Source organism: Siphateles boraxobius, unplaced genomic scaffold (assembly GCF_051911475.1).
Source record: "Siphateles boraxobius isolate OS27281-9 unplaced genomic scaffold, OSU_SipBor_1 12, whole genome shotgun sequence".
NCBI classification, from domain to species: domain Eukaryota; kingdom Metazoa; phylum Chordata; class Actinopteri; order Cypriniformes; family Leuciscidae; genus Siphateles; species Siphateles boraxobius.
Genome location: NW_027508722.1, coordinates 6,928,305 through 6,951,545, shown reverse-complemented (window position 1 = coordinate 6,951,545; position 23,241 = coordinate 6,928,305). Strand labels below are relative to the sequence as shown.

Genomic DNA, 23,241 nt, shown 5'->3' with positions numbered 1-23,241 from the left:
TTATTAATAAGGTAGTAGGCCTATATTGTGTACTAAATTTGGTGCTTCAATTTAATATCACTCACATTATTTATGCGTTTTAAATGGGGATCACGCTTGATTACGCTGCCGTTGTCTGTTTTAGCAGAATACTGCCATCTAGTGGTAGCAGGTTTTCTCAGACAGTGTGTGTGGATCGTGCAAGGCGAAACCGGCGAAATGAAAGTCTCAAAATCCAAATGAATCAAATAGGATCGACTCAGAAATGAGTCAATGAATGCACGCGTGTCACCTCATCCACAAATGCACATCTTACTTGTTGCATGCACAAATTCTGGCCTACATTAATACAAAATTGAGGTTTTGTATTAACAATTATGTCTCTATTTGTACAAAAATGCTGCACATTCATGTGATTCTGGATTTTGCACACACAAGTTGTATTGTATTAGTTAAAATGTAGCGACGCACATTTGTGAATTTGTCAAATAAATGGGTAGTTGTGCACACATTAATAATTAGCACCAGGCCTATTCATTCAATCCAAATGAATCAAATGAGATCGACTCAGAAAAGAACTCAATGAATGCACGCGCGTCACCTGATCCACACATGCACATCTTCTTTGTTGCATGCACAAAGAATGATACACTAATACAAAAGAAAACATTTGTATTCACAAAAATGTCTCTATTTGTACAAATTGCTACACATTCATTCAATTTAGAATTTTGCACACGCAAGTTGAAAGGCAAGGATAAAACATTTCTGCAACATGTATCAAGTTAATTGATAAGTGTGCTTGCACGTGTTAATCATTTTGATACTATATTCATCCCATAACATTTCATTCATCCCTTTGTGTGTCAAACTAGATCGCTAACTCACTGTCTAGAATGCTAACAGTTGCCCGTCATATACATTAATATGGCCAATGTCTCAGAAGTAAGTGGGAGTGAGCATGCTATCATCCACTCGCGAGGCAGAGGCGCTGAGAGGCAGAGGCGCTGGCGCCCTCCTAGCAACGGCGATACGGGCTCGTGCTTAAAAACGTCACTGCGTCCGCGGGAGATGGCTTTAAAAAACGCAGACACCAACATCAAGAAATAAATAACTAAGGCTAACATTACAAGAAACATCAAGGCTCGAAATCAAAGCCATTTTGGTCGCATATGCTCCTGAAATATAATCTGTGCGACCTACTGTAAAAATATATTAGGGCGCTGACTACTACGCGAAATTTAAAAGGCTGATTTGACGTTTACTTGACTGACAGGACAGCTGTTTCGGTGGTTGCCTAGCAACATAAAAAACGCAGCGTACTGCTCGTTCTGTGTTATCGAACCTGAACAACGCGTGTGATCGTCTCCATAAGAAGATGAAACAAACGCTGACAGATTTCTTTTGTAAGCCGTCACCTAAAGAGGTGGAACACGCCAATGCAGATGGTGAGAATTTTTATTTTTTTATTATTAATATTAATACATAGCTTATTTAGTTTTATATAGCAATGATTAATATCATCAATTGCTGGCTAAACTATCCATCATCTGCTGGAACATTTATGGATGTACAAGACCAAAACAAACCAATTATGTGGCTATTTAATATGAACGTGAATGACGCAATCTTTATGTTCACCTCTTCATTCTTGATGATGCTGGTTGTATTCTGGCCCTCATGACCTCTGAGTCTGACCTAGGACTAGGTATAAATTAAGTAAATTTGCACAATGATATGCTATTAGGCCTAGACCTAAATTGTTAGGTCAAGTGCAAGACAGCAACACCAAGTGATGAGAGTTGAAATGTGAAGGTATTTTGTTGCTTTGATGTTTATAGTTACATTTGTTTTGGGGCTGTGGTGGCAGATAATAATATCTGATATTCTTTCCACTTACATCTCTGTTTTGGTTGTACTGCCAGTGTTTCTTGATCATAATTAAATGGTTGATTCAAAGCACTGAGCCTTGTTTGTATTTGTGGTTTGTTTGTAATGTTCAATTTTACATTTTACCTACGAGGTGTGGTGGTAATTATCTTACTGTTGTGGTCCACCACTTGGAGGAATGTAAAGAAAACACTGTAGTGTTAGCTGTCTCAATGTGTGTGTATGCCAGTTCACCGTAGTTGTGTATGGACCATATATGGCACTAAATACATTTTTAGTGTGTGGGGGGGGCTTACACAAAGAGCAGCCTAGGGGCCCCTGAAAACCTTAATCCACCCCTGTAGACGCCCTATTGGCTGCTGGAGCCTACGGCAACGGCGCCGCCATATTGCGGAGGGCAACTTTCTCATACTTCTCATTGCGAGAATTGAGAAAAATGCCTGTTTCGTGTGCTGCTTGGGGCTGGACAAATCGCCACACAACTGAAAACAGGTCTCGAGGAATTATCTTTCACAAGCAAGACTGAACATTTGTTTCTGGTTGTATTTGGTCATGATATAATTAGTAATAGTAACGTCCAGAGGAGAAAAGCCGCAAAATTTAAAAATACTACTGTTATTGTGTCACGAAATGTAGTTTTAATAGCATTTCAGTCGACAATGTAGTTGTTTAAAGCTCAAATATGTGGTTTATTTATAAAGATAGCGCCTATTTAAACATTTGATCTGACGGTCTCGGAGTTGAGATCCAGGGATCAGCGTGCGCTCAGCGCTCTCATGTACCCCGCCTGGAACAGCCTTACCTCGGCTAGTGCTTCTGACGTTTGCCGCTGGCTCTGATGTCTCTAGTCTAATTAATTATATCTTCACAATTCTTATCCAAGAATAAAAAGCCAGATAGCCTACATGACAAGCCGCAGAGTTGACAGTTCCTTATTTAAAAAAAATGTTTTATAAATCTGTCTAGCTATCGAGATTTTAAATAAATAGAGATGGAACTTTTTGTACACCACGTATACGTTTATCAAATTAAAATCAAAAATTACAAACCACTAAAATCAGTTGATAAATGTAATTTTCTTTTTTGTTTTTATCCAGAAAAACCGCAGCTCACCGTTTACTTGCATTTGATTACAGTGCAGTCTTGCCCTCCGCAAAATGGCGGACGCGTTGACGTATCGCAGCAACGTTCCAAAGCGGCCAATAGGGCGTCTATGTATTTATTATGTCTATGGTTGTGCGTGCTAGGGAACGTAAATGCGCCATACGTCATTGCGTCGCTATATCATTGATATCGCGATATGACACTTTTTTATCATGTAAAAATGTATACCGGTATAATCGTGGACGGTATGATATGGCAGACCCCTACACAATATACACTTCATACATTTCAGTGTTCCCTGTTCAGTGACACTGTGCAATTCAAATAGCTTTGCTAATAAATTGGAATGGACGTTTTTTATTTTATTTTTATTATCAATATAATGCGATAGCCTACATATACCAGAATACCTCAGTTGGTACACAGCAAGTTGTATTTTCAGCTTCATTATCTTTTACATTTTTTTTTTTTTTTTTTAAGTATTGCAATATATAACAATATGTATCGTATCGCAATATATATCATGATGTATCACGATATGTATCGAACCGAGAGGCCCTTGCCGATACCCAGCCCTAGTAGACACGATTAATAAGTAGACATTTTTCAACAAAGATTTTGGACTATCGCCTCAATTAGGGATGGCGAAAACTAAAAAAATTCTTGACCGACCACGAGCCTCATTAGCCGGTTGAAACCGGTTAACCGATTAGTTTAAAATATGCTACGCTATTTAAAATAACAGCCATTTCGGGCCGCGCAATTTCGCAACTCTGTCGCATCTCTCTGCCGCTCTGCCTCCAGCTCACACACACACTGCCCCGGCGCCGCCCTTCCACTCACATCACTTTTTTTAAATCCCCTACAGCGCGAAACATGAGTCCCGCAAACACGGCGCCGAGGAGCTTGTATGTAATCGGAGGACAAATAGCTCCTTATGTCCGAAATGGTTTGGGTACAAGGTGATCGCGTTAAAAATAAAGGCGTTAGTCTAGCGTTAGAAGCTCATTTGAAACATTGCCGCCGCTCATTTAAGAAAATGACAGCTCCGAAGAGACGCCGCTTAGGTTTGAGGTAAGTTAATGCTAACAATAATAGAGAAAGATGATGGTCATCATCACCTTATCTGTTACCACTGAAATGTAGATGTAATGTATTTCCAAATGTAAGCCCAGCAACTTACATCTGTGTCATTATTTTTGGTGAAATGGTCCCACACACTACTTTTCTTTGCACGCTTCATCGGTTAACGTTGATACGGTCAACCATCGGTCAAACGGTCATCGGTTAACATTCCTAGTCTCGATCGCAGTTACATGTGACGTTGCTGTGCTGTGCGGTCACAAAAGCTTATCCTTTGCAAGCGTTTTGAAGCATAGCCGTTTAAAAACAGGTGCTTTTCTTTCCCTCTAAAAATGTGCAAATGGCTTCACATCACCACATTACATCGCGCCATAAAAATTTACGTTAATGCCGTTAATGACTTGAAGATGAAGGCATTTGTATTTTCCCCTTAAAGAAATCATAATAAAAAGTACCATGGTGGTATAATAATGGTATCAGATGATATATTTTTTTCTTTTTTTTTCCTTACAATGAAACATCAATATTGTTTGGACCCAATCTTTTTTTTGTGTCCAACAGAATAAAGAAGTTTAGTTAGGAAGTTAGACATCAACATCAGGACAGGGTGAGTAAATGATGACAGTAAATGCCATTTTTGGGTGAACTGTCCCTTTAAAGACACATCCTAGGCTGACCACTGCCTTATTAGTTGTCTTTAAGTGAAGACTCATTCTGCATCATCTGAAACCTGTGAGTCATTTCCTGCACACAACGTCTTCAGTGCTGTGTTCACGCTCCTCACTCAGTGAGTCTGTCAAACCTGTCGAGCATGCAGGTGACGCCACCTGTGCTGAAGCCACCTCGAACTGAGATAGATCCACATATCGACATGAAGAACCATCTGGCGTCACTGGGGAATCAACCACCTGGAGCGGAAAACCAAAAAGACAGTGGAAACTAGATCTGCACAATTAATCATTAAAATATTGCGATCTTGATTCAAACACACATGCGATCTTATTCCTAAATGACAAAACTCTCTCTCTCTCTCGTGTGTGTGTGTGTGTGTGTGTGTGTGTGTGTGTGTGAAACACTTAGCGCTCTCTCAGTAGGTATGTAACGATACACTTGCAACCGGTTGAAAATCGATAAAAATGTGTGACGATTCAAGTCGGTTGAAATGTTAAACGAATCGCAATACACGTCTTAAGCAGGGGCGTTTACTGTAGCCTACTGTGAAGTTGTGAACCTCGCTTTACAGGCACAATAGCAGCAAGCACACACTGGCGCGAAGCTAGTGAGTGTTTTCACTTCATTCATGGAACTTGAGCTTGTGTGAGCCAAGCTCAACTTCTATAGGAATGGACTGAAAACGCTCGGTTTGCTCCGCTCGCGACGCGCCAGTGTGTGCCTCACTGGTGTGCACGCGCCGTCAAACACATGGCGACGGCAAGCGCAGATATTGACTCATCAAATCGGAGGTGTGGTGGCATTTTGACTTTCCGTAGACTAATAATCATCACCACTGTGAGAAGCACAAGTCACCTCCGTTTTCATGTAAAAGGCATTAATACGACAAGTGCGAGAGCCACGGAGATCACAAGGTGCACCAGTGTTTCCGTGGCAACCAGGTGTTGTATTTATAATACGATCTTTCTCTAAATGTGTACATGGATATATATTTTTTTATATATATAATTTATTGATGGTTATGGCATATTTTTCTAAATGTGTGTTTTTTTTTACTCTTGCTAGTGTAATGATACAAATTATAACAAAATTAAAACCCCTCTAAATGTGGTACTAATTTTACATAGTCTTTTACTTAGTGTGGGAAGGTACCGTCCAACCTCTTGACCAGACAGACAGAAAGACTGAGTTGAAACAACCTTGAAGGGATTTTTTTTTAAAATTTCAATGTATTCTTTTTATTTGACAAATATATTTCAAAATGAAAAAGAAATGTGCAGCATTTTGTTTGAGAAATAATAAAAGGGACACTTTTTCATTTATAATTTCTTAAATTAATCACTTGTTAAAAAAATCGTGAGAAAATCGCATCGTGAAACCAGAATCGTATCGCATCGTGAGTTGAGTGAATCGTTACATCCCTAGCTCTCAGCTAAGCGACAGCATGCCGTGCGTCTTCACACTACAGTTTACAGTACGTCAAATACACTGCGCATCTAAGATTTTAAACATTGACTGTGAACACTGACTGAACGCAGCTGTCTCTGACTCTGCACTAGGGTTGTCAAAAAGTACCAACTTCGGTGATGAACTTGGGTGTGCACCATAAGTGCTAGTGTGAAAACACCCAATAACTTAGATAGGAAGTAATAAAAATAATGTAGTGGAATTTTTATATATATTTTATATATATATATATATATATATATATATATATATTAGGCTTGGGCGGTATCCAAATTTTGATACCGTCAAACCTCCTCCCTATTTTACCGGGGTATACGGTATTATCGTGACTAATTAAAAATTATGACATAAGGCTCAGACAGCGTCACAAAACTGTTGGCTTGTGCCTACACCGTTCAGAAACTGAATACCAGATCGGGTAAAAAAATAAAAAAATAAAAAAATTTCAAGGCCAACCCGTGCACGTTGTGTCTGATCCCGGCTGATGGCATTAAATGTAATATGAGCCGTAGCCCTATTTAGACTTGACTATTTTTAATACGTGGGCCGTTATAATATGATGGCGCCAAATAATTTTTTAACCCAGGTGCTGAGGGGGTGGTAGATATAAATACTATTTATAAAGAGCAAAAAAATGGGACACTTAATATTATTTATTTATTTTAATTATGACAATTAAAGTATTCATTTTATTAATTAATTTAAATTAAATTAACAAGCAACAAGCAAGAAGTGCATTTGTAAATCCGGTGACACGCGTCCATTGATTTTTATTAATACAACTTTTCTGTCAGTGTCTGCTGCAAAGATTAAGTTGACGATCGCCATCTCCAAGTGAACGCACATATATAGAGAGAAATGCAAATCATGGATTACATAATCAGAAGGTATAGGCTAGCCTTTTTCTTTTCCTCTTGAATTGTTTCGTTTAAAGAAATTGACGATTGATATCTCCGTAGTGAACGCGCCTATAGAGAGAAATGCACATCATGAATTAATCCGAGAGTATGCTGCCTATATTTCTTTGCCTTTTGAATTGTTTTGTTTAAAGAAATTGACGAATCGTCATCTCCATAGTGAACGATAGAGAGAAATGCACATCATGGATTACATAATCAGAGAGTAGGCTAGCCTATTTCTTTTCGTTTTGAATAGTTTCGTTTAATGAATTTGATGATCGCCATTTCCGTATGAACGCGCATAGAGAAATGCACATCATGGATTAAATAATCAGCGAGTGGCCTATTTTTTTTCGTTTTGAATTGTTTCGTTTAATGAAATTTCAAGCTTTATTTAGATACAGGCCTATCTGTCATGTCTGTGAGACATACACTGAGTTTCGGTTAATTTATGATGAGATTTCAATGCAAGTGACCGCGGCGCGCCAGCGCACGATCATGTCATGATTATGTTGTCTGCTTTATTTGATTCTTATTTATTATTGGTTGATAAAAAAATTATTAAAATTAAGATACAATTTATACAAAACGAAATTCACTTTAAAGAAAGGCCTTTTACAAAATGAAACTTAATTAAGTGGTCAATGTCTGACTCCCGATGCATCCCATCTTACTCGTGCTGTTCAGTTTTCATTATCAACGTAAAAAAAATAACATTATAATATTTTAACAAATATAAACCAATGCGCTTATTTAATGAACTCGGGGCTTAATGCATCCTCGCAGCAGTGAGTGGGTGGTTGTTTCGGAGATGCGACATTAGGTTAGAGGTGTTTCCATCTCTCGCGGTCACCTTTTTTATTTTTTAACATTTACAAATTGCCTCGTCAGTATTTACCGCCTCTCCCTTCTCTCTCTCTCTCTCTCTCTCTCTCTCTCTCTCTCTTTCTCCTCCACACTGTCACATGATGACAACTACATAAGCATTTTTAGGCATTGAATAAATTATATTTATATATTATATATAAGTGCCGGTAATGACGGTATTGAAACTGATACCGTTGCTATTTTAAGACCCCGCGGTATACGATATTACCGTAATACCGCCCAACCCTAATATATATATATATATATATATATATATATATATATATATATATATATATATATATATATATATACATACACACACACACACATATATATATATATACACACACACATATATATATATAAATAAAAAAAGAAAAGAAAGCTTATATATATATATATATATATATATATATATATATATATATAAATATAAGCTCTCTTATCTTTTTTCCCCATATATATATATATATATATATATATATAAATAAAAAAAGAAAAGAAAGCTTTATATATATATATATATATATATTAGTGCTGTGCGTTAAACGCGTTATTAACGGCGTTAACGCAAACACATTTTAACGGCGTCAATTATTTTTATCGCGAGATTAACGCTCTTTTTGGCCTAGCAAACTTTGTATTTTTTTCACATGCTGTTGCAACAACTAGTAACGTTAGAAAAACTACAACATCACACCGGATAGCTAGACCGGAAACAAAAGGCACGCCGCACGTACTTGTTTGGGCTTGCGCGCCGGCCAAAGAGTAGTAGGCTAACGTTACGTTTTGAGTGGATGGCGCGAGACGCCGATCTAGAGGCGTGCACTCTCAACGCAATAGAGTGCGGCGCGGGACTAGATTTGATGGCCGAGTGCGAGGGCGGGCTCGAGCGGTAATGCACTCACTCTGTGTGCGGATACGGGAAGATAAAACGATTCGCGGGACTCCCGCAAACTAGAAATATCTATGAATAAAACATAAAAACTAATACATTTTTATTCATATGTTGCAGAAAAGCAACAAGAACAACTAAAACAAAATAGAAACGATTTACAGGCCAGAGTTTCTTTTTATAACATGTTTGCAGCGTTGAGGGATGTAGCCAATCACACACATATGTGTTGATGTCTTGCACGCAATGGCCAATCAGAAGCATTTAAAATAGACTCCCCTCACCGCTCAAAACAGACTTTTTGTTCAGTGCTGAATTCGGTATGCTGGTAAATCCTCAAATTATAACAAACAAAGTGTATATATTATGAAAGATGCATTGTGCAGTCAGCTTCATTGATAATAACAGATGTGTGAGATTGCGATGAACTGATGTCAGCTTTTTAGGAATTATTAAGGGAGCGCACTTTGCGCGCATTCAGTCATGCCAAACCATGCACGCAGTAGCCTGCTTGCTTTTATGTTATAACAGTGGTTTGTGTGTTAATGCTTTAATAACAAATAATTTATCAGGAGCATTTATGCTGATGTGTATGGTGGCGACACGTAGGCGAAAGTATTTGGAGGTAGCCTACAAAAAAAGAGTGTATTTGCGGGCGGGAGCGGGACAAAAATGTTGCGGGCGGGAGAAAGTAACATAGAAAGTAGTTGAGAACGTCAGTTAGAACGACCCACGTATTAAAAAAATTGACGGGTTTAAAACGGGCTCGGGCTCATAATTACAGTTTATGTGTCGGGCCGGGCCGGGCTCGGACACAATGCGCACGGGCTCGGGTCGGGCTTGATTTTTTGGGCCCGATCTAAGCTCTACAATGGATGAATTCAGACAGAAGCACATGGATACCACAGCTAAGAACAAACTTACTGCTGATCCACTTTTCCATGTTGTTAAGAGCATTAAAATTAGAAAAAATAATGAGACAAATAGAAATCAAGGGACATTTAGAATAGATAAAAATGTGCGATAACTATGGCATTAATGCGATTAAATATTTTAATTGTTTGACAGCACTAATATATATATATATATATAAAGAAAAGAAAGCTTATAGTTACAGGATAAATAAACATAGAAATACTTCAAAATGCCAAGCCGAGTATTCCCGTGGCGTAAACACAGTAGAAGTAGCTACTCTCTCTCTCTCTCTTTCTCTCTCTCCGTGATGGTCAGAGCGATTCCGAGCGAAGTTCCGTCTACAATGTTCTTCCGCAAGACACGTGCAGTTTATTTATTGACGAACGTAGACCTCACGCGCATTGCACACTGATGGTGAAACGCGCCAATTATGAATTCACGAATTAAGGCATAAAAATGATAAAAATGGTCTCACGAAACACAGCGCCCCTTCCTCCTACGTCTTTTCAGCAGTTATATTTTCCTCTGTCGAGTGATTACTCTCATGATCGCTAGACAGAGGAAATTATTATAAAATGCAGAAGGTTAGGAGTGTGAGATTTCTGCTTTTTGTTACAACTATAAACTTTGATAACGAAAAATCTGTATCAGTTTATTATAATACTCTAATCTTTTAAAATGTAATGCATACATTTGAATGTTTAATGATTTTTAAAAGATAGAAAGATGATAATAGATAGATAGATAGATAGATAGATAGATAGATAGATAGATAGATAGATAGATTCAAATGTAAATAGATAGACTGTATATAATTCAAATGTAAAATGCTTAAAATTACAGATTAAAATTACTGTTCAAAATCCATGAAAATCCTGAAATTTGGCAATGATAATTAATATATTACAGGTATTTCTGCTGCAACCCAGAAAGCATTTGCTAGCCTTGGTCCATTAAAACCACTATTCATCAGCATGCATTGATTAATCCCATGGCATGTAGCAAAAAACAAACAAAAAAAGTGCGACCAAATCATATGCTGGTGCGACCAACTGAGAAAGTTGGTAGCACCAGTGCAACCAGTGGAAAAGTTAGTCTGGAGCCCTGTTAATGACAGAATTTTCATTTTTAGGTGAACTAACCCTTGAAGACTTTCACACTTTTCTTAGTGTTATATCTGGGATTTTCTAACTGAAAAAAAGGAAGCTTAACAAATATTTTTGGAGTCAAACTCTCTTAGTTAATGAGTATTTAAAACTATGTAAAGGCAAATCACACTTGCTGAATAATCTTTAATGGAAAGTACAGCCTAAATTTGAAAAATAAAATGTCTGTTGTTGCGCGAGCAAAAGAAGACATGGTAGTGATTTGGAGTAGACTCCAAGAGTCGATTCCTCGACTCTCAATAGCCATAGTGTATTTTTTAAAAAAACATAACGTGTGGTTGTTTAATTTTGTTACAGTCTATGGTTTGACATCGGCCGCATGCAGGCGGGGAGGAGCAGGAAACGGAGATATGAAGTTGCACACTTTGTGCTTCTCGTAATGACGCTCGCGCTGTGTTTACTTTATTACAGCTGAAGTGAAACAAATGCAATATTTGTCAAATACACAGAGGTTACAGATACTTTTCTATGTAATACTTTAGCACTGCTTAATACGGTGTCTGTCAGTACAAGAATAAAGTTCAACAGAAGTCTATACTATCAATGAAGTGGGGTCTACATTCTTTTTATCAGTTTTATTTTGATAAACATAACATTTAGCCTACTGTTATGAAAAAACAGATTTGTCGATCAGAATGTCCCATCCAGTACTGGAGTGGGAAAGTTTTTATTTTTTATATAAAAACTTGAGAAATGCTCCTCTCCCCACCCACTGTTAAAGAAAATTATAAAACACTATGACTACAAGTTCATTTAGCAAACACTTATCTAAAGTGATTCAAAAATGAGAAACATCCACAATTTCAAGTTTAATGTATAAGCTAGATCAGTACACAAGCTAAAATAGAGGTCAAATGTTTTTTTTGTTATGAAACTAACCCACATTCAAGTGTTGTTGATAAAAAAAATGATGAAGCTAGAATAAAACTGTTATTTTTGTTTAAAGCAGAGGGTCTTTCTTTTGATATATTAGATATTCAAATATGCACACAACATATTGTTGGGGCCAAGAAACTTATGTAAAACTACTCGGTTACTCACGTAACCTCAGTTCCCTGAGTTAGGGAACGAGTATTGCGTAGCTATACGCAGTGGGGAAACTCCTTTTCCTCGATTTACTGAAGCCTTTATGTAAAGCGCATTTGCAGCTGCACAGCTAGAACATGAGCGTCTGGCTCGCTCATAGGCTGCGCTGCGGCAACTGCACATCCAATGGCGCAGGCGCCTCTGACGTGCAACCAATGAGATAACTCTGCGTCATACACGTCAGAGCCCGCCAAGGGGGCGTGACCTCAGTCTATAATAGCCCCCGAATTCGCCATTATAGCAGGTTTAACGACTGAAGCGACAACTTGCCATGTTACCATAGTGCGGCTGGCTACGCAATACTCGTTCCCTAACTCAGGGAACTGAGGTTACGTGAGTAACCGAGTAGTTCCCTTTCGAACGGTCACTTCGTATTGCGTAGCTATACGCAGTGGGGACGCCATGCAAAACGCCGCACTGAGTAACTGGCTGTCACTGCAACTCAGGACCCCTGAGCGTACAGAACAAGCCATAACCGCATAATTTATGTAAAAATAGACCAGACACCGTCAGATCTCCGTAGTATACATCAGTAGAAATACCCAATATACTACACCAATGAACCCAGACTCTGTCGGGGTTATTAGTATACGAACATATACCCAGTCAAGTGGGTTTATATATGAAATCTTAACCAGCTAAAGCGGGTTGATATCTGTTATGGAATATAACCGGCCGAAGCGGGTTTTATATATGTATGGAATTTATATATGTCATATAACCGGCCAAAGCGGGTTTTGTATATGTCATATAACCGGCCCAAAGCGGGTTTATATATATATAAATATAACCAGCCACAGCGGGTTTATGTATGAACTACAACCGGCCAGCAGCGGGTTTCATGTATATATGTGAATGTGATTGTGCACAGTAATATATGACAAGACCGGCCACCCACGGGTCTTAATCATACCGAAAGCACCTTCGCCTGCAGGGAAGGCACTTCCATATTATAAAAACTCATAAATGTGGAAGGCGAGGACCAGCCGGCCGCATCACAAATATCACTAATGGGAATGCCAGATGACCAAGCCCATGACGAGGCCATACCTCTGGTTGAATGGGCCTTGACGCCTATAGGGCAAACTTGACCCGCTGCGGTATAAGCCATAGAAATAGCATCCACTATCCATCTAGACAGTCTTTGCTTAGTGACTGGATCCCCCTTGGATCTACCACCAAAGCAGACAAAAAGCTGTTCTGATTGTCTAAAAGACGCAGAACGCTCCAGATAGATTCTCAGCGCTCTGACAGGGCAGAGAAGATTAACCTCTCCATCCTCTGCAGAAGGAGGGAGGGCTGATAACGTCACCACCTGTGCTCTGAACGGTGTTGAGAGCACTTTAGGAACGTAACCATGTCTGGGCTTGAGGATGACTCTGGAGTCATCTGGACCCCACTCCAAACATGCAGGGCTCACAGAGAGTGCCTGCAGATCTCCCACTCGCTTGATAGATGCCAAAGCCATAAGGAGAGCGGTCTTCAGCGAGAGGGGTTTTAGATCAACCGATTGGAGCGGTTCGAAAGGTGGACCTTTCAGAGCCCTCAGGACCGTGGAGAGGTCCCAAGATGGCACAGATGGAGGTCTGGAGGGGTTCATTCTCCTAGCACCTTTAAGGAATCTGACGACCAGGTCGTTTCTTCCTAGTGACTGGCCAGCCACCAGAACATGATGTGCTGCTATGGCTGCCACATACACTTTGAGCGTGGACGGGGAGCGACCCGCATCCAGCAGCTCCTGTAAGAATGAGAGAACTACAGATATCTCACATGACTCTGGGTCAGCCTGATTTTTCGAGCACCAGCTGGAAAAACCCGACCATTTCGAAGCGTAAAGGCGCCGAGTCGACGGGGCCCTGGCTTCAGATATAGTGCTTAAGACCTTCTCAGGAAGGTCTTTGGGTACCCGTTGAGGGGCCACACATGGAGGGCCCATAAGTCGGGTCTCGGATGCCACAATGTCCCGTTCGCCTGTGTGAGGAGGTCTTTCCTCAGTGGGACAGGCCATGGGATTGTGTCCGATAACTGAACCAGTTCCGGGAACCACGGTCTGGTTTTCCAGAGAGGGGCCACCAGAAGGACTGGGCACCCGCTCTCTCTGACCCGTTTGATGACTTGTGGAATCATCGAGACGGGGGGAAAGGCATAAAGGGGACGGTTGGGCCAGACATGGGCCAGCGCGTCCCTGTCCTTCGAGAAGAACAATTTGCAGTGGGTGTTGATTCTCGAGGCGAATAGGTCGACTTCGGCCTCGCCAAACACCTTCCATATCAGACTGACCGTCTGTGGGTTCAGGGACCACTCGCCGAGGGGAGTGTTGCCCCGTGAAAGCATATCCGCGCCCACATTCTGGATGCCCGGTATATGCGCTGCTCTCAGAGAGCTCAGGTTGGTTTGTGCCCATAAGAGGAGGTCTCTCGCCATCGCATGCAGGTTTCCTGACCTGATGCCCCCCTGGCGATTTATGTAGGCCACCACTGATATATTGTCTGTGCGGACTAAAACGTGGTGACCCCTGAGGTTCGACAGAAATGCTTTCAGGGCCAATCCAACTGCTTTCATCTCCAGGCAGTTGATATGTAAGCTCTGCTCCGTGCTCGACCAGAGGCCGGATGCAGGCATGCCCTCGTGCAGCGCTCCCCAACCCAGGTTGGACGCATCTGTAAGAACCATTTTCCTTCTGGAAATTGTTCCCAATGTCACCCCCTCGTGGTACCAGTTCTGCGCTCGCCAGGGAATCAGGGTTCTTAAACAACCGTGATTTACCATAATGCGCAGGTTGCCTGACTGCCATGCGTGAGTTGGCACACGCCGTTTCAGCCAGTGCTGCAGCGGGCGCATGCGCAGTAATCCCAAGCGGAGTACTGGCGATGCTGCTGCCATGAGACCAAGCAGTTTCTGAAATTTCTTCAGTGGCGCGTGCTCGCGCGCTCTGAAAGTGCCTGTAAGCGCTCGCACTGAGAGCGCGCGCTCTGGTGTGAGTCGCGCTGTCATCGCTCTCGAGTCTAAAACTGTACCCAGAAAGATCACACTCTGGCTGGGGGTTAGTTTGCTTTTTGACACATTGATTGTGAAACCCAGGCATTTTAGATGGCTGAGAATCAAATCCCTGTGAGCTAATAGCTCGGTTCTCGACTGTGCCAGCACCAGCCAGTCGTCGAGATAATTTAACACACGCACTCCCTGATGTCTCAGGGGAGAAAGCGCTGCATCCACACACTTCGTGAATGTACGGGGTGCTAACGATAGACCGAACGGCAGAACGGTGTATTGATAAGCTTGGCCCTCGAAGGCGAATCTCAAGAATGGCCTGTGACGAGGGTTTATCTGAATGTGAAAGTAAGCGTCTTTCAGATCCATTGTGACAAACCAATCCCCCGTGCGCACTTGCGCGAGGATATGTTTGATAGTTAACATTTTGAACGGCCGTCTCATGAGAGCTTTGTTCAAATGTCTCAAATCTAGAATGGGTCTGAGACCGCCGTCTTTTTTCGGAATCAGAAAATAGCGGCTGTAAAAACCCATGTGTTTTAGCGCGGGGGGGACTAATTCTATCGCCCCTTTTGCTAATAGATTCTGTACTTCGGTGCGAAGCACGTGACCCACGTTGCTTCTCACCGAAGTCTCGAGAACCGCCTGAAATTTCGGGGGTCTGCGAGCGAATTGGAGCGAGTAACCTCGCTTTATAGTGTTTATGACCCAACTCGACACACCGGGGATAGCTTGCCAGGCTAGAACACGTGTGGCTAGGGCTTGACACACTGACTGGGGCTGGTCGCCTAATGTAGGGGGACCGGATACCCTTATCATGTGATTTGTGCATACATTGAGTATTGGACTGACTGTACAGGCATTCGCGTGTGGGGAAGTCAGTGTTACAACAGGGGAGGGGCCGCCTAGTGAAGGGGGACCTGATACCCTTATATTGTGATTTGTGCACACATTGAGTATTGGACTGACTGTACAAGCATTTGCGTGTAGGGAAGGCAGTATTATAACGGGGGAGGGGCCGCCTGATGAAGGGGGACCGTGAACCCACGTGTTGTGTTTGTGAAACATACTCTTTTTGTGCTTTATATGGGTCGCCGTGAAAACGGCGTTTGTTTGCAAGAACGCGCTTACTGTTGCGGGCCTGTCTGCAGTAATAAAATCCCCAGCCACCTGAACTGAACAAGGGGCTGTGGGAAGTTTTGTTGACTTCTTCGAGGGTGGTCCGGCGAGTGCGGGACCCGTGCCCTCTCTCTTTCCCCTGCATGCTAGGACGACTTTGGCGGCGCTGTGTGAGGCGCGGCGCTTGGTCTGGGGCCTTGGCGTCGGGGTAGCGGGAAGCGCTTGGTTGCTCTCGGCTGGCGCTGGGCATCAGCCGCAGGGCGGGGCTGAGAGGCCTGCTTCGTGGGCTTTGTTGGCCGAGGCGTCGGCGGGGCTAGCTTGTGAGCACTCGACGCCGAGCTAGAGCGCTTAGGCAGGAAGTGACGCATGGCCTGGGACGCTTTCTGTGCCTCGGTGTATCTTTCTGAGAACCCCTTCACTGCCGGGCCGAAGAGGCCGGTGCTGGATACTGGGGCGTCGAGGAACTTTGTTCTCTCCGCGTCCTTAATGTCGGTGAGGGTAAGCCAGAGGTGGCGCTCGAGCACGACCAAACTCGCCATATTCCTCCCGATAGCCTGCGCTGTGGCCTTAGTAGCTCTCAGGGCCAGGTCTGTGGCGCTCCGAAGGTCCCGAAAAGCCTCAGGGTCCGGGCCAGCCTCGTCCATAGACCGGAGGAGTTTGGCCTGGTAAACCTGCAGCACGGCCATCGTGTGCAGGGCCGATGCAGCCTGACCGGAGGCGGAATACGCGCGTCCGGCGAGGGCTGAAGTGCTACGGCACGGCTTGTTGGGATGCACAGCTCTAGTTCGCCAGCTAGCAGCTGTGTTCGGGCAGAGATGAGCGGCCAACGCCTCTTCGAGGGGCGGCAACGACTCATAGCCTTTTTCCGCTGCTCCGTCCACGGAGGAGAGCGTCGCGAAAACTGCGGGGCCTCGTGTGGAATAAGGAGTGCGCCAGGCCTTGGTAAGCTCCTCGTGTACCTCAGGAAAAAATGGCGCTGGCTTGTGACGAGGGGCCTGTTGGTGCCCTGGCAGAAACCAGCCATCCAGCCGACTTCGAGGGGGTTCAGCGGGCGCGGCCCACTCGAGCTCGAGGTCCGCTACGGCCTGCGTCAGGATCCGAAGCATTTCCGCGTCGGAGTTAGTCCTGGTAGCTGAGGCGTTGGGCGTTGGCTGGGAAGCCATGACGGGGTCGAAAGAGCCCGGCCATTCTTCCTCAGACGCAGCGATAGACAGGCTGTCGTCGTGCTCGCTAGGCCCGCCGAAGGAGACAAGGCCCGCCACGTGGGGGGGGCGCTGATCTCCCTCGAACAGGACCGGAGATGAACGGGTTGGAGAGAGTGAGGCACGCGGGGACGAGGCCGGCGTGCGTTCACTAACATCCATGTTCTCCGGCTGCCGTTGGCTGCGGCGCTTCTTCTTCCTTGGCTGAAGTAGGGCCGGAAAAGGAAGCGCGGGAGAGGCGGCGTCGCCGTCACGGGAGAGGGCTAGCCGATTTCGCAGCACGGAGATGGGCATGCTCTCGCAGGCCGCACATCCGCCGGCAGATAGTGCATTCTCCGCGTGGTGAAGTCCCAGGCATGGAATGCAGCTAGCGTGTTCGTCCGCCTCGTGCAGCTTGCATCCGCACGTGGCGCAGGTCTTAACACGATGCATTTGAACAACGCTCGTACAAATAATACAATATACAAGAGCAATGAAAAGGATATCGCCGGATAGCCACAGGAGAGACGGCGTCAGGAGAAACACGGTGAAATGTGTCGTCTGCTGAACTGTAGCTGGCTCAGGCTGAAGGCTTGTTCGACGGCGAAGGCTCAATAAATGGTCAGAGACGTGAAGTTTGTCGCTGAAGGAGTAAAATCTGCTATAATGGCGAATTCGGGGGCTATTATAGACTGAGGTCACGCCCCCTTGGCGGGCTCTGACGTGTATGACGCAGAGTTATCTCATTGGTTGCACGTCAGAGGCGCCTGCGCCATTGGATGTGCAGTTGCCGCAGCGCAGCCTATGAGCGAGCCAGACGCTCATGTTCTAGCTGTGCAGCTGCAAATGCGCTTTACATAAAGGCTTCAGTAAATCGAGGAAAAGGAGTTTCCCCACTGCGTATAGCTACGCAATACGAAGTGACCGTTCGAAAGGGAACTGATCAAAAATGCTGAAGGTGGCTGGCACCTTTTTTTCAAAAACGCTGGCGGGGAAAGAGTTAAATAAAATTATTGAACGTCTTGGGAAAACATGCTTTAAATTAACACTTAAAACACTCAGGATTAATGACAGATGTAATAAAGATTAGGACACAGAACGCAATTGCTTCTGCAGGAAAAATCTAATGCACTGATAGCATTTGTAAACACTACGATTATATCAGTATATCATAAAGATTCCTCAAGGAGCCGAGAGCGGAATTTTTAATTCACATAATAATTTTACGCACACATTCCACAAAGCTGAGTAAGCAGTACAAAAGCACATAATTACACCCAGCATGGGCAAAACGATGTGTTTGTGCTACTAATGGCTCAACGTGACGTTCACTTAAAAACCTTTTGAGGAACAAGTGGGTTGTAAATCAACACAATCATTACATAAGCAATAACTGTATACTTAATATGTGATGATGTTGTTGATGTTAATTTAAACACTGACATCTACACAAAAGTCATAACACCCATGCCAGTGCAGATTTATTGCTTTTCAAACATACTGGGTTTCAAATGTCTGAAAACATATCAATCTGTGGTTATAAGAGACGATCTCTGAATGAATGACAGGGTTTCAGGAGGAGTCTGTCCAACACAAAAATAACACAAGAAGACTTGAAATACTTAAGATAACACAGTTGGATCATTCAATGCTTTCAGTCAATAATATTGACAATTATATTTTCCTATTCTCAAAACATTCTCACAGGATAGGATGCTATTAGGGGTTAGAAGTGAAGAAAAGGGATGGAAGTTAAGTTTTAAAGCTGCCCTTGTGAATACAGTCCAAGTGAGGAGAAAGCAGAGATTTCTTGAATAATTCATGGGATATTGTTCACTGTACAAGACAGCAAAGCCAAGAATCTGCACATGATAAGACTAAAAGTGCCCTGGCCACAGAAGGCCTTGTGATATCAGTTAAATCACTATAAAAACATGTAGTGTAACAAAACTTTCCTGACAAATGAAAACAAAGCAAGCGTGAAAACTGACTATCGCAAAGACTGATTATTCAAAGTTGGTGTGTGACAAATAATACATTCTTGTCTTAAATGGCCCACAACCCGAGGCTTCAAGATCTCTCGTTTAATTGGAGAGCTGAAGAATTAAAGGATTTCAGAGGCATAGATCCCAGAACAAAAGCCTTCAACACTGAGATGCTAAAGGATCCTGGAGAGGTCAATTCAGCCCATGTTAATTGCTTGGCAGTCCCAGAAAAGACTGCTTGTCACACACCTTTACATGTGCTGATGCAGACTGAATTCACACATTACCATGAGAATCAGCAGATGTTTTAGGGTTATAGTAATAATGCATAAATAAATAACTAGTCTTTTTTCTCTCATTCTTGGGAAGGTATAGGGAGTTCTGAGATATATATATATATATATATATATATATATATATATATATATATATATATATATATATATATATATATATATATATATATATATCAGGGATATATAATATATATATATATATATATATATATATATATATATATATATATATATATATATATATATATCAGGGATATATAATTTTAGGGAGTCCGATTATATTAAGGTAAATACAGCATTAACTTGATTTCAGGAACTTATCTTTACATCCAAGACTCTGAAACCTGTTTTTTTTTTTTTTTCATTTAAAACTTGAATTAAAATGTTTGATGATTTAAAGATGAAAATCAAGATCCCGCTGGAAAAACATGATCATCAGCTTTAGTTCATGTAGCCTAGCTCCAGTGCTGCTGACCAAAATACTGAACCACCTCTCATTCATGTTCCACTTCCACGTTTCACTAAAATTGTAATGCTGAATATAAGTTTTAAAAAAAATGCATTCAAATTGAAAAATTGCACATTTTAATCAGTGATCTTTGCTTAAAAAAACTGCAACTTGTAGTTTATTGATAGAGCCCTCCATGAACACACATGGACACATCTTCACCCTGCAAAGCTGATTATGTGTCAAGCAGCTGCCATCTCTACACATACACAGGATAGATAGATAGATAGATAGATAGATAGATAGATAGATAGATAGATAGATAGATAGATAGATAGATAGAATGTTCTAAGTGATATGACGTATGATGGATGTTGCACACACTGGCATGTTATAAACTCCAGCTGATGGCGCAGATCAGCGAATAAAACAAAAGCCCGTTGATAGCCTCACATGTGCTGAAGAGCGCTTCTGCTGCAGCAGCTGAACATGCATGATTCCTGAATGCTGATAGGCTCCTCGAGACTGAGTGCAACATGTAGCACAGGAAGGAAACTCATCTGAGCAGGCCAGAGAGGAACATCTCATGGCCTACGTCCCCATCCACATCAGCGCACACAAACGCAACACATACCTGGAGCTTCTGGACGGGCGTGAATCTCAAGTCATGGACGAACGGGTTCCTGAATGGAGGAGGCAGCTCGCGCTTCTGTCCTCCATCCGCATGTGTGCTCTTGATCAGCCTCATCCTCGAAAAATCCCAAACAATTACAGTCACCGAACCGCCGTGGTATCCGAATCTGCGTCCTTTAGGCCTGCGGATTCCACTCGAGGGCGTTATTATCTATCAGTCCTGGAGCGTTGAGGGATTAGGAGGATCATGTATTTGAAGAACACTCCTCTTTCCGTGTGCGCAACAGCAGCAGTCAGTCCCGCTGGATGTCATGGAGGGACAGAATCCTGCCGGTTGTGCGCATGCGTGGGCCCGCTCCTCCTCCTCTCACGCCATAAGATGCTCCACTGTGATGTGACTACGCATGCGCAGATCCTCCATCCGCTTCAATGGGCGGTAAAGGTTGATGGTTAACAGTTTCCAAATATGAGGGACCCCCATCGTACAATTCAAAAGGCATCTATATTTTAAAAACACCCAATTTTTACACTGAAAAATATTATATTAGAAATCTACACTTCATTTCTAAGTTACATTAAATATATTTTTTTTTTCCTGCCCACTATATGAATGTACTGTAAAATGTATTTGTATGTTTGTTTGTTTGTTTAATTGCTTTTTAGATATTGTTTAATTTCAATCACATTTTTATTCATTTCAATTTAAAGTTTAAATTCCTATTAGTATCTGACAGACAAATGGATAGCAAAACAGTATACGGAGGGGGAAAGATTCGAAGCATCAAGTGTGTCGAAAACAGCGCCATCTGGTGGCAGGTCAAATTATAGTAGCCATGTTTATGAGTGCGCAGAGCCGTTGTTTTATCCATTCAGCACAAATAAAAGCCTGACAACGCTAAATATTCAGTTTTCTGATAATATAATTCACTTTTATATTCACAATGATAAAATATCAACAGAGTTGCTTGATGCAAGTAAATGTTGGTCTAAATATTTTTATGTTTTCTGTGCTGTTTATGTGTCAGAATATATGATCATGTAACATAGGCTATAGAAAAATGTACATTTGGATAATGGACTTTTTGCTTAAAAGGACCATACATGTAAGGGTCAGAACAAGTTATTCTAGGATTTATTTAACAGATAATGGGACCCCACAAGGCAATGATTGGACAAGAAATTGATCAATCAGATGATGGTGCCTTGTGGAAAAGGGGAAAAAATGTAGCATAATGTGGAAAGTAGTATGCAAAAAGCAGATAATGAAGTGAAAGGTTAATCTAAGTTTTAGATTATCAGATAATCAGTAAAACTAAAGTGATATGTTTCTATAAAAAAAGAACAAATCTCCAAACATCGAACTGAAGCTTTGTGGCCAGTTGTTAGAGCAGGTTCCTTACAGAATGGATGGATTCGAAACTAACTTTTGCATCACAAATAAAGAAAGTAACAGATACATGTAAAAAGGGAATAACTATTTTAAGATGCTTGGCAGTGGTAGATTGGGGTGCAACCCGACAGGAACTGAAAAGAGTATATCGTGCAATGATAAGACCAATGATAGATTATGTCAGACTAGTATATGGCACCAGTATCCCTGTTAAAGAAAGTAAGTTGTATTCAATCTAAGGCACTAAGAATAGGAAGTGGGTCATTTAGCACATCACCAGTCTCAGCAATGCCGGTGGAAACGGCAGAGAAGCCTTTAGACCTCAAGTTAAAGATGGTCAACTGATGTTCTGTTAGAAACTCATCCAAAGAGGTAATAAAAAAATTTGGGAACATGTATATGTAAATTACAGTATTTTGGATGGAATACTGATACAGATGCCAAGAAGCTAGGAATTGATAACATAAAAACAAGCTCAACTGTAGTAATACCTATAACACATGTTCCAAATGCATATGGTAGATCTGCAGTTGCATTTTAAAATAAGATGGAAAGGTGTAGGCCTATGCCTAAAGAAATAATCAATAACTGAGACAAAACTATTTCAATAGTATTCAAATATATACGGATGGGTAAAAAAATCCAGACTCTGGGAATACAGTAGCAGCCATATATTCCTTATTTTAAATACAGCATTGATAGAGATTACCCAACCATGTATATGTATTCACAAAAGAAATGATGGCAATTCTATTGGCTACACAGTGGGTGAAGAAATTCATCCTATAAGTGCAATATATGTTCAGACTCATATTCAGCATTAAACAGTTTAAATAGCAAACAATCTATATTATGTGAAATTTTGCAACATTTATATAATTAATCAAACAGGAGTAAGAGTTGAATTTTATGGATACCCATGTAGGGGTAGAAGGGAATGAGGTGGTGGATAAAGACAGCATATAGAAAAGAAGGGAATGACATAGAAATTCCATTAAGTAAAACAGAAGTAAAAGGTAGGCTATTATTAAAACAGCAGTTGGAAACATGTGGCAAGAAAAATGGAGCAAGGAGTCAAAAGGGAGACACTAAGCATTCAACCTGAAGTGGGGAAAGAAAGAAGGGAAGGCATGGAAACAGAAGAGAAGATTGTAATCAGGCTCAGGACATTC

The 23,241-nt window shown here is 41.8% G+C and overlaps 1 protein-coding gene across 1 annotated transcript in view; it reads right to left on the bottom strand.

The window, feature by feature from the left end:
* The window catches only part of LOC143715591 (lysophosphatidylcholine acyltransferase 1), an 81,550-nt gene extending 60,522 nt beyond the window's left edge, over nucleotides 1-21,028 (bottom strand). The window contains exon 1 of the mRNA XM_077207377.1: nucleotides 20,681-21,028. Coding sequence (XP_077063492.1) covers nucleotides 20,681-20,794 — 114 coding nt within the window. The 5' untranslated portion in view covers nucleotides 20,795-21,028. The remainder of the gene's footprint in view (nucleotides 1-20,680) is intronic.
* Nucleotides 21,029-23,241: the final 2,213 nt, after the last annotated feature.